Source organism: Meriones unguiculatus, chromosome 17 (genome assembly GCF_030254825.1).
Source record: "Meriones unguiculatus strain TT.TT164.6M chromosome 17, Bangor_MerUng_6.1, whole genome shotgun sequence".
Classification (NCBI taxonomy): Eukaryota; Metazoa; Chordata; class Mammalia; order Rodentia; family Muridae; genus Meriones; species Meriones unguiculatus.
In genome coordinates this window covers 75600035-75613319 of record NC_083364.1, presented here as the reverse complement: position 1 = coordinate 75613319, position 13285 = coordinate 75600035, and the positions used below count along the sequence as shown (strand labels likewise).

Below are 13285 nucleotides of genomic sequence, written 5' to 3'. Positions count from 1 at the left end.
CCATAGCATTGCACATATGCCTGACAAAGAGAAACTGAGGTGATGTTCATAAATCAGTTAACTTAGACATCTTAGCACTAAGATACATCCTTTCTTCCCGCTCTAGGGAGCTTCTACGAACCTTTTAAGAAGCTCCTTATACTTGAATTAATCTTAATTTTATTCTTATATTTTGAAAATAAAGGAAATGTAAATTCTCCCTAATCTATGTCCTGAAGTGAAATGTCAGTTTACTAGTGGTTTTATATCACTGTTGGAATCAGTTGATCTTGTGATGAGGTGAGCTACTTACAGACGTGAAAAGTCCTGTGTGAATGTGAGTTACCATCACTGGCTACTGCTACTTTGCTACCATGCTGGGTTTATATGTTTGGATTCTTTTTCTAACTTACTTTGTGGTAGCTGTAGTCTGATAAGCACTTCAAGAAAACCCCCACGTGAATCACACATCTGCAAGCTCCTCAGTATTTCCTTGTCCCCCTTTGACCTTCAAAGGAAATGACTTAAACTCGCAAATACAGAACTTACCTGTCAGTCTTTAGTTATTCTCTCATTACTTTGATTTGATTGCTACTCAGGATAGGAGAATATTTATCGTATGAGAAAGCTATGTTTATAACTTTTGTTCTTTCTTTCTTCCAGAGTAACTGAGAGGAGAGGACATACAAAGGTCGTCCGAGGACCATCAGGTCCAAACTCATGGAAGTGATAACATTTAACAGTGCAATGAACAATTTCTTTATTTATGTACTATTAAAAAAAACTGTAAATGCAATGTAAAGACACACAGCCACACATATCCCACCGTTATTTTCTTGTGTTCTTCATTAATTACACCACCCACCTTAACTCTTTCTTGTCAGGAGTATATAAGAAAAAGAAAGAAAGCAAAACTTGCCCTCCAGGAAGAAAAGGATTTTCCTCTGTATATAATTTCTTTTGTGCATTGCTATGCAAGCTCACTCTTTTTAGCTATGTCCATATTATTGTCTGTTCTTATTGGTCTGTTGTACTATATGTGAATTAATGGGCTGTGGTGCCATATATTAACTTTTAATTGTGTAACTTTTATGTTTAAATTTTGCACTGCAATTTTATTTGGTGATAAGCACAAATCTCTACTCCTCATGACATGAAGAAAAGATTGAATGTGAAGGGAGTTTTCTGTACTGTAAGTTAGGTTGGATAATGCTGGTGTAACCAATCCTGTTAGATGGTTTTCATTTGGAGGTGTAGAAATAGGAAGATGTGAAGGAATGCAGATGTTGGCAAAGTCTTCTTGAAACATCAGATATTGAGTTAATTTTAAGAAGCAGAAAGATGGCTTTTACCATTGATAAAAGCAGGGGTCAAAAGAAGGGAGTTAAAGCCTAGACAGAATATGTGTTAAAATATGCTGGTAGCAAAGATGTACTAACTTGCTTTAAAAATATAATTAAATTTTTATTTAGAATCAACTTTACCTGCCATTGTAATTGACCCATCTGAGAATTACAATGAGCAAACTGAAATCGAGGTGTTCAAGTGATCTGTATTTATATTACAGCTTTTAAAAAACAGCATTTTTGAATTACCATAATTAAACTCTCAACTCATTAAGTCAAAATATAACATAAAGTTCCCCAAGGAAAACAAGAAAATGAACTCTAGATATTCTAGCAAATAGTAAGAAGCAACTTATTATTAGAACGTGCTCGGGCTATTCTTGAAAATGAGCTCTGTTGAAATATCTTGTTCCTCTTTCTAATACATGTACAGTACATACGAGAGGATGTAGCCACAAAACTTAAGTTCATTGCTTTAAACAAAACTAATGAATTTTACACACAATTTGTGTTTCTTTTGATTAAAAAGTAAAAATGATGCTACCAAATGTATAGGCAAGTTGTAAGTTCTTAAAAGCAGTGCTCACAGTATGTTCATTTCACAGTTAGTAGATTTATTGGACTAAATATTTTCTGGTACATTCTCAGAAATTGGCTACCAACTAAAATCTGTTTGACCCATTTTGAATGAGTAAATTGGAAAGAACAGTCAAAGGGAGAAAAAAATGCATGTTTATACACTTTTTAAATAAAACCAAATCTTGTAAGTGGACATTAATAACAGTGTCCTGCCTCATTTGTTTTCACGACTTTGAGAACAAGGAGTTCCTGAACATCAATTATGTATGCTCAATATAAATGTGACTTTGAAATGTATGTTAGCTACTGTACATGTATGTTATTGAAGTAGATGATAGCCTTTCTGAAACTACCACTTATGACATTTTCCCATGTGCCACCTATACAACCTTAAATTCTAGTTCAGCCAATATTTTTTTATTGTTTTTTCTTATGATATGTTCAATGGATGGTACATTGGAAAAAATTCAGTGTGATGGTCAAAATATTGAGTTTTCAAATAGGGGACATTTTTATCAAAAATACACAGTGTGCATTGTTGGCTCAGATGCTAATACACATGGCATTATCATAGGAAATATATAATGTACATTCATGGTTCTAAGGCTACTGCACCACAGGCAAGCATAGAATGTTAAATGCTTCATGGGTGCCAAAATTTTCTTAGTGTCATTTAGTTAACTTACTACACTGAAGGAACAAACAATTCTGATATACCCTTTAACAACTATCTACCATCAGTGCCTGAATTTTCTGAAGTTTGATGTCTCTGGTACAAGGAAATTGGAAAAGTTGAACAGTTTCTGTAGGGAAAAAGGTTTATGTAATTATTGTCAATTCTCAGATGTGATAAATTTAATTTTTCATATATACAATTCCTTATTTCATGGCACCTATTTAAAAGCATAGATCTTTTAAGATATATATTTAGTTGTACATTCATGAATAATATAACTTAGGGTAAAACTTTATTATACCATATGTATGGTAACTGACCTTTGCAGATTATTATCAAACCAGGTCATAAGAAATGATATCTGCAGACTACATGATGTCTCATAGAATAATTCTGGGTTAGAGCAACATGTCTTTCTAACTGTCTTCAGTATATTATCATAAGCAGTCATTGTGTCCATGCAGATTATAGACTGTGATTACTGAAAAGTCTTGTCCCCTATATATACCAGGAAGACAATATTATGTTCTATGGTACTTTGAAGTCAGGCATACTATAAGCATCAGAAAGCCTTCATCATGTAGGTGTTTTTACAAATCCACTGGTCCCCAACCATCAGATTGACAGAGGAACATATACCTTCCTTATGAAAGTCCCATCTCTTTTTATTTTGTCATTGATTGGATGTGACAGAAAAGCTCCTGAGTTCACTCTTCTGTGAGCCTGAGCCTCTACATAAGCCATCAGAAGGAAATCTGGGTGGAAAAGAAACCTCACCTCTTACTCATGGGCAATACTGCTGTGGAGTCATGGCAGACCCAAGCACAGCTTCTTCGTGAACAGGCAAAGTCTTAAGGAATGTAATGATATCAGAGCCCAAACTCAGGTATACCAGTATAAGCATAGGGGTCCGCCTACCCTTTTTCATACCATGTTACAAAAGGAAGTTAGGAAACCACAGGGCTATGAAAACAGTTAATTCTGTCACAGGATTTGGAGCAAGCTCAAGAAAGTGCACAGGAAAGTCAAGACTAATGTGCAAGGCGTCACACAACCAAAGGGAAGCAGAATCTTGCAAAAATGCTTCGACTAAGAAAACAGATTAAGTACGTTCTTTATTATAGTTTAATGCTCTACATATTTAAATCCCATTTTCAAAGGGATTTAAATTGCAAGTTTGTATGTGATTTCATGGAACACAACGAAGTCCTACTTAATAAATTTATGCAATTGTTTTCATTGATGATAAAACAATAAACACATCAATGAGCTCCCAACTGGATCACATCTCCTGTAAAGTGATCTTGTCAGTATTGAAGATATGCAGAACCATAACTTTCACTAATGTTACTTTGTTCAACAACTTCTATATATTGTGCAGAACAAAAAGAAACTGAACATGTCTTTTCATATTATCTGAGAGGTGAAACTATTTTTACTTTGCTTTGTCATAATGGGTTCTTCAAATGAAACACCATACATTTATAAAAGACATGCAATTTATGAATATTTTTTACTCTCATGATTTTAAAAAGCATTTGTTGTGGTTTTAAAGTGTTTCAAGATAAGGGATTTTGTGGCCGTGGGTAGATTTTTTTATACTTTGTTTATAGATGAATTTTTTTCATTGTAGTTTATTTGAGTAAACAAACAGTTTCCCAAATATAAATGTGTTTCATTTGATATTGTTAGATCAGCAAAGAAATTGGCATAAAATTGATCCATAGTGTTGTTGAAGAATTGTGTATTGTGTATTCACTGGGAAAAATAAAAAAAAATATTCACATTTCAATTTTGTAAAAAAGCCATTTATGTAAAACCAATTTGTCTATGGACAAACCAAAAATAGATCCTTGTGTCACTTTTAGAAATCTGTGACTATTTTGTGGCCCATTTAATATCTCTTTTTCTAATTCAGGTATGGATCAGAAGGAACATAGGAAATTATGTTGAGTAGGTTCTCATCATTAAAAGATAACAAAAAAGACGACAAATATTTGAAATTACACATCCTACTCTGTCAACACTACTTTCCAGATCTATTGCCTCCCCTATAATGACATTTAGATAGGCAATAAACTGAATGAAATTATTTGATCAACAAGATTGCTATACTAAGTTATTTTGAAAGGTAAGTAAATGTAACTAGAAGCAAATAGCGCCTTTTTGTTTCTTTGTTTAAAAAAAGTTAATGATGTGTCTTTGTTGAGACATGGGAGACTGATGCATATTATTAACTCAGGGAATGCACATAAAAAATCCTCTCTTGTTGTACTTCATGAATATTTCATTATTTTTCCACTAAAAAGTGCAATTATAGGGCTTGAGTCTTTCCAAAAACATTGTATTAGTGTTTCTAAAAATAATGACCAAAGTAACAATTAAAAAAAAAAACCTGTAAAGCACAGAGGGCTTTTGAAATATTCTACCCAGCATGGTATCAAAGCAGATGCTGAAACTCATAACCAAACTTTGGACAGAGTGCAGGGAATCTTAGGGAAGAAAGAGGAGACAGAAAGACCCAGAGGAGCCAGGAACTCTACAAGGAGAGCAACAAAACCAAAAATATCTGGGCACAGGGGTCTTTTCTGAGACTGATACTCCAACCAAGGAGCATGCATGGAGATAACCTAGAATTCCTGCTCAGATGCAGCCCATGGCAGCTCAGTGTGCAAGTGGGTTCTCCTATAACTGATAGATACTTTCAGAACAATGACTGATAAAAAAAAAATCAATACCCCTCCTTTATTCAAAAGACAACTGAGCTGAAAAAGAAATTAGGGAAGCAACACTCTTCACAATAGCCACAAATAACATAAAGTACCTTGGTGTGATTCTAACCAATCAAGTGAAAGACTTGTGTGAAAAACAAACAAACAAACAAACAAACAAAACAACTTCAAGTCTCTGAAGAAAGAAAGTGAAAAAGATATCAAAAGATGGAAAGATCTCCCATGCTCATGGATTGGCAGGATTAACATAGTAAAAATGACTATCCTACCAAAAGCAATCGACAGATTCAATGCAATTCCCATCAAATTACCAACACAATCCTTCACAGACCTTGAAATAACAATTTTTAACTTCATATGGAAAAACAAAATTCCCAGAATATCTAATATAATCCTATACTGTGATAGAACTTCTGGAAGTATTTCCATCTCTGATGTCAAACAGTCCTACAGAGAAACAATAATAGAAGCGGTGTGTTAGTAGCATAGAAACAGACTGGTAGGTCAATGGAATCGAATAGAAGACACATAAATAAACCCACACACTTACAGACACATATTTTTGACAAAGAAACCAAAATCATACATAAAAAAAAAGATAGCATCTTCAATGAATGGCGCTGGTATAACTAAATGTCTATATGTAGAAAAATGCAAAGAGATACATACTTACCACCTGCACAAAACTAAAGTCCAAGTGAATCAAAGACCTCTACATAAAACCAGACACCCTAAATCTGTTAGAGGAAATAGTCTGGAAAACCCTTCAACGCATTTAAAAGTACCTTAAGGAACACATAATGAAAAGTACCATAAAGTTCTTCAGTTACATTTATTTTAGCTAAATAAGGAGGGAATATGATACTATGAGAATAATTATAAATAATGTATACAGTAAAATGAAATACATATATATATGTATATCCATATATCTATGTCTATATATCTATCTTTCCATATATAGATATAGGCAGAGATAAATATAAATAGATATATACATGTATATATGTATTTAAAATATATAGACAAAGATATAAACATATACCAGTTACCAGAGTGTCAAATGACAGAAGATTGAGAAAACCACCATTTATTTATTGAATATCTATTGTGGGAAAAAACAAGACAAGGAAACTGTGCATAAGTATGAAAAGAGTTCATGCAATTTTTCCTTAGTTATTTTATGTGTTAACTCAATAAAATATATGGCGTGGTACACACACAGAAGGTACTAGTATATACCTTCAGTTTAGGAAAACATACTTTATTCTATTTTTTTAAAATTAGTAAATTCCATGAAAATGAGTTTATTATAAACCTTAACTGTATTTATTAAGTTATATAAGCTAAATAGATAATTTTTATTTAAATTTTTATTTTTTACATTAATTATATTTTATTTGCTTTGTAACCCAGCAGTAGCCTCCTCCTTCATTCCCTTCCAATCCCACCCTCCCTCCCCCATCTCCTCTCATGCCCCTCTCCAAGTCCACTGATAGGGAAGGTCCACCTCCCCTTCCATCTGATCTTAGTTTATCAGGTCTCATCTGGACTGACTGCAATGTCCTCCTCTGTGGCCTGGCAAGGCTTCTCCTCCATCAGGGGGAGGTGATCAAAGAGCAGGCCACTGAGTTCACATCAGAGACAGTCCTTGTTCCTCTTACTAGGATACCCACTTGGATACTGAGTTGCCATGGGCTACATCTGAGCAGCATTCTAGGTTATCTCCATGAATGGATCTTGGTTGGAGTATCCATCTCACAAAAGATAACTGGGCCCAGATATTTTGGTTCTGTAGCTCTCCTTGTGGGGCTCCTGTTCTCTCCAGCTCTTACTGACTCCTCCTTTATTCATATGATTCCCTCCACTCTTCCCAAAGTTTGGTTTTAAGCCTCAGTATGTGCTTTGATACACTGCTAGGTAGAATCTTTCAGAGGCCCTCTGTGATAGGCTCCTCTCCTTTTACTTGTTTCCTCCTTCTTCCAATGTCCATCCCCTTCGTTTTCTAAGTGACCATTGATCATCTTACAGAGGGTCCTCCTTCTTGTTTAGCTTCTTTAGGAGTACAGATTTTAGTATGTTTATCCACTTATAAATGAGTATATACTGTGTTTCTTTCTGCTTCTGGGATACCTCACTCAGGATGATCTTTTCTAGATCCCACAATTTGCCTGCAAATTTTATGATTTCCTTGTCTCTAATTGCTGAGTAGTATTCCATTGTAAAAGTATCACAATTTCTGTATCCATTCCTGTGCTGATGGACATCTGGGTTGTTTCCATAGCAGATCTTTGGCTAAATTTTACTTCCCAGAAGAAATGTGAAATAAAGCTAAACACTAACCAAAATTAGATTTTAGGTGTTAAAGAGGAAAGATAATTTTAAAAGTTTAGCTAATATGTTCGAAGTTCACACATGCGTACACACGCACACACACAAATGTTCAGGCTTCAGCCTCATAAAATGGAAGGAATTGGGTGATACTGTGTTGTCATGGTTCTATTTATCATCATCACTATGTGAATCATTTAAGAAGAATAGGGATGGGCGTTAGTCTTTGCTTCATCTAGTCAACACGTTGGTTTTTGCAGTTTATGACTATGGGAGAATGTGTGTGGGTCTATGTGCACAATTTTGTGTGTTTGTGTGTGTGTGTAGATCCATTATTGTATATTTCCAAAATACCTGATATTAGTAAGGTATCTGATTATATCATCATGAAACTAAACTTTGCCTTATTGTTATACTATGTATGTGAGTGTATGAATTATATCAGAATCAAAGAAAGACACACTGCACTCAACTATTATGATTTTGAGCAAGACTTCTTTTACCTCAGGCCACTGCTGCTGTATTGCCCTGGGACAGCTGTGCCAGGTATCCTTTACCGGAATGAAATGCCTTGTTGCTATGTTTTTCTAAGCAAAGTTTTCAATAGTGTGCACCAGACTAACCTGCTTCTTTGACTGTTTACTCAATTTGCAAGCAGAACTTAAATTAAATATCCAGAGTACTTGAAAGCATAGTGACCTTGGTCTTCAGAAGCAGATTAATATCTTCCATTAAATCTTGCCCTAGTTTCTAGGAATGTATCATTTGACGAATGATTTATACTAACAGAAAAGAACAATAAGCAAAGCTTTCAGATAATTTCCCAATCAGTAATCTCTGTGGCATCTTAATTCCCAGCTCTCACTAGCCTCATAGTATTCATGTTCCCAGACATTCTCAAAATGGTCTATGGAATATCAGTAAATATTTAAAAATCAAAAACACAAGGAATTAAAGCCCATGGTTGAATATATAAAGATATTTCTATACTTACTGACTTCTTTATAATGATATTAAAATCTTCAAAAATAATTAAAATTACATTTATTTGTATGTGTGTGAATGCCTGTGCGTGTAAGTGCCATGGCCCAGACATAGAAGACAGTGAATTGACAACATGAAGTGTCATTCTCTCCTCTTACAATGTAGCTTCAGGGATCAAATTTGAGTTGTCAGACTTGAAGGCAACAGCTTCTTTCTTTTTTTTTAATTAATTACACTTTATTCACTTTGTATCCTCCCATAAGCCCCTCCCTCCTCTCTTCCCAGTCCCACCCTCCTTCCCCCTTCTTCACGCATGCCCCTCCCCAAGTCCACTGGTAGGGGAGGTCCTCCTCTCCTTCCTTCTGATCTTAGTCTATCAGATCTGATCAGGAGTGGCTGTATTGTCATCTTCTGTGGCCTGGTAAGGTTGCTCCCCCCTCAGGGGGAGGTGATCAAAGAACAGGCCAATCAGATTATGTCAGAGGCAGTCCCTCTTCCCATTACTATGTAACCCACTTAGACACTGAACTGCTGTGGACTACATCTGTGCAAGGGTTCTAGGTTATCTCCATGCATGGTACCTGGTTGGAGTATGAGTCTCTGGGAAGATCCTTCTGTTCAAATTTTCTTGTTCTGTTGCTCTCCTTGTGGAGTTCCTGTCCTCTCCAGATCTTACTATTTCCCACTTCTTACATAAGATTCCATGCACTGAGCAACCTCATCAGTGATGGTGTTCAAATCCTGACAACGAATGTTTTTTTCCTCGAGGATCTTACGACAATGGTGCTATGTGAAATGCATTTTGAAAAATAATTTCTGAAAAACTGCCATATGTTTTATGACCCCAGACTTCACGTTAGAGTGCTATTGTATGTTATGCCTTGATAATTTTTATTTTAAAGTAAATATTAAGACGTGAGAGGGAAAACATGCAAATATTAGAGGAGATGATGGAAAATCATATTCAGTGGGAAAGTATTTCTTTAAATTGTTTCCCAAAGTGAGACTTCTGTACATTGCTTCAACAAAAGGTAGGATGGTACAGAGGTCTTTAGGCATACATGATTTTTTTTTTAACATTACTGACGTGTAGTCTGCAATTTAATCATTGAAGCACACCTATTATCTCTCACTAAGCTCAACTCACAGTTTCCCCGTAGCAGGATGTTTTCTAAGACTAGTGTTTCATCATTCTCAGGCATCATGTGAAGTGAAACTTTGCTAAAAGTAATAGTAAGCAGCATAAAATTTGGAAATGTGATGTTTATCTCAGCAAGATAAACACAGCTAAGTCTTAAGAAAGCTTGAAAGATAGTAATTTAGTAATGACAGAAATCAGAATACTCAGACATTTGTAAATGCAGAAGCATAAGAGAGAAAATGGAGGACTTTTTCTTTCCGCAAACACAAAATAAAAGCATGAGAAATAAAAGTGGATTTTCAGGTATATTTATTTTAGTTTACTTTAGTTGTTATAATAACAACAGATCAGTGTAATGAATACATTAAATATTCAAATTAATTGATTTGGGAAAAACATGTTACTGAGTAAATATTATTTTCATAATAGGATAGGTCAGGGAAATAAGAGCAGCCCAAGGGAGAAAGGTCCATGAGGGCTTTTTCAGTACGTGCACAAGGATTACATTCTTACCCATTTTTCGAAGGGAGGAAAAAGTCTACAAGACATTAGAGACAATTTCAAAAGAAGAAGATAAAAGAATGGAGATCCATGACTGAAAATTAAAATGTATTTAAATTATATATTAACCCATTACAAATGTGTTTAAAATTTACATGATATATAAATGTGATATAGATTACTCTTTGTCCACATTTGTAGTGTACGTAATATACAAGAAAGCTACTGTTTCAGTTGCAGAATTCAAAATAAATTTTAAAAATATTAAATAAGGATTAAAAGCTATTTTCTCCAATAATTTTTAAATTGAAAATATGCTGTACATATCCTGATAATATTTGATGTAAAATAAGCATAATACTTAAAATGTACAACATAGTCAATGAATAAAGTAGAAACACAAATGTATACATGTGTACGTAAATACATATATACATATGTGCACATTCCTATAGGAAGATGGGGCAGAGCAGGGGTGGTGAATGATTCCAGGAAAATAGCATCTTCCAGAATGATGCTACTTTTTTTTACAGGCTGATGCTCATATGAATTCATAGAAATTATGACAGCATGCACAAGACCTGTAATAGTTGAAGCCAAAAAAAAAGTCCCATACTGACAGAAAGGGAAGTGAACAAAAAATTTCTACCCCTAGCCAAGAAAATATGTACAATTAGTAAATTCTGAAACAGCAAAGCAAAACAAAACAAAACAAAACCGTTTTATCCGCCCCACCCCACCCCCGCTGATGGGATCACTTTGAATATATCAACCACATGCCAGGTAAGCCACGTGTTCAGTAATCGATCAGCAGTCTTCATGGGCATGTGAGTGTATGTTTGGTTGATTATGGATTTGTGTTTTTTTATTTTTTTGTTTTTGTTTTGTTTTGTTTTGGGGGAGCCTTGCTTTATTTTGCTTTGTGGAGAATGAGAGGGAGACACAGAGACAGAGACACGAAGTTAGTTGGAGAGGCAAGTAGGCAGTATTTGGAAGGATCTGCGTGAGGGTAAAGAATACGATCAAAATATATATGGCAATGTGAAAAATAAGGTTTAGATGTAATAAAATAGAGAAAACAACTTTAAATCCTTCAAACCCACATCAGGATAAAGGTACTTAAGGGGATGATAAAAAGCCAAATTCCAAAGCCCCTGTCAGTTCCTTCTACTCAATGCTATGAAGAGGTTCCATTCAGTTGCATCACAGATTTCTCATGTGATATATCAAGCCTTGTTGTCTCCCTGACCTCCATTTATAAAAAAATCACTTATTAATTCACAAAATTTATTTCAGGAACATTTGTCATCTTGGATACTTCATTTTCTCCTACTCTAGTGTTAACACCATGCCTGTTTCATAAAATTATGTCTAAACTGCACTATTATATTTCTCTAAATACTAAGATCAGGTTCTATTCAGTTGTGTCACAGACCAACAACAAAAGGTTTGGAAATATGAAAAATAATTAGAGTATCGGACTAAATATGAGTAAGTATGAAGTGGCAAGATACAATTAATCACCCATTTGGCTCAAAATCTTCTCTAAAATTACTCTGCAGTAATAAAATGCACATGAAATAAAATTTTACCTTATCTGAGCATTGAGTAGAAAGAGCTGATGGGCCTAACTGAGAGGAGAGGAAACAAATGTAACACAGTGTATTAAGCTATAGAAAAATGTACTGTGGTGAGGGACTCAATTATTCATGCAGCATTTGCATTTCATAGAATCTAACCTATCATAAATATGTAATATGGCGCTCCACAGCAAAAAGAAAATGAACCTGTTACTCAGGCACTATGAGTCAAGCTAAGAATCTCGGACAGAAAATGTGTTCTGAAGTTCTCTTTTTCCAGGACAAGAATTTTTTTTCATGGTATATATATATATATATATATATATATATATATATATATATATATATTTTAACTTTTATTAATTACACTTTATTCGTTTTGTATCCCCCCATAAGCCCCTCCCTCCTTCCCTCCCAGTCCCACCCTCCTCCCCTTTCTGCATGCATGCCCCTCCCCAAGTCCACTGTTAGGGGAGGTCCTCCTCTCCTCCTTTCTGATCTTAGTCTATCAGTTCTCATCAGAAATGGCTGCATTGTCAGGGTTCTAGGTTATCTCCATGAATAGTCCTTGGTTGGAGTATGAGTCTCTGGGAAGTTCCCTGTGTTCAAATTTTCTTGTTCTGTTGCTCTCCTTGTGGAGTTCCTGTCCTCTCCAGCTCTTACTATTTCCCACTTCTTACATAAAATTCCATTCACTCTGCAGGACAAGAAATTTAATGGCGACCTAATTTTCCCAAGAGAAAGTACGAATCCACCAGGTCGTCTAGCATATTAAATATGGAATAAATATAGAATAGAAAATAGTAAGTGAAAAATGGAAAAGCCAATGGTACAGAATGGTGACATGATGAGTCAGAGGTGAATGAACTACAGAGATGGTGTCATTAATGTCTGGAATCATTAAATACCTGATGAAGTTCAGATGTAGTTTATTATATCCACTTCACTAGCTTCTTTTCATTTACTGAGGAGGAAAAGATACCACATAGTTGGTACTCAAAGGAAATTCTAACCTTTGGGATATGAAGAGTCAACTCCAACAATGCCTATGAAGTCAAACCTTCTATTTGCGTGATGAACCTCAAAAGAAAAAGTGCTAGGAAAGCTTAAATTTACAAACAAAATAAGTAGCATAAATAAAATGCAGTGTGAAATATTTGTGTGCAGTATAATTTCGTAAAAACATCAAGAGGAAATGCCAGACAAGAGCGTAATGTGACCCACTCAGATGAGCACAGTGTCAGAGTGACTTTTTACACATGCATTATTGAATGCAGAAGAGGCAAACCAGACCCAAAGGCTCAAACAGGAACTTGATTAGAGAAAATTAACAACAAAAGACAATGAATATAAATCTTGCAATAATCTGCCCGAGGATCAACCACAAAAGGAACACAGACACATAAAGCTATATCCTGGAAAGAACAGATGAATGA

At 34.9% G+C, this 13285-nt stretch overlaps 1 protein-coding gene across 24 annotated transcripts in view; it reads left to right on the top strand.

Annotated features, from left to right (window-relative positions):
- The window catches only part of Robo2 (roundabout guidance receptor 2), a 1624501-nt gene extending 1620129 nt beyond the window's left edge, over positions 1-4372 (top strand). For all 24 annotated transcript variants that reach the window (XM_060370640.1, XM_060370647.1, XM_060370638.1 and 21 more), the window contains one exon: positions 643-4372. In XM_060370640.1, coding sequence (XP_060226623.1) covers positions 643-644 — 2 coding nt within the window. In that variant the 3' untranslated portion in view covers positions 645-4372. The remainder of the gene's footprint in view (positions 1-642) is intronic.
- The last annotated feature ends 8913 nt before the right edge of the window (positions 4373-13285 follow it).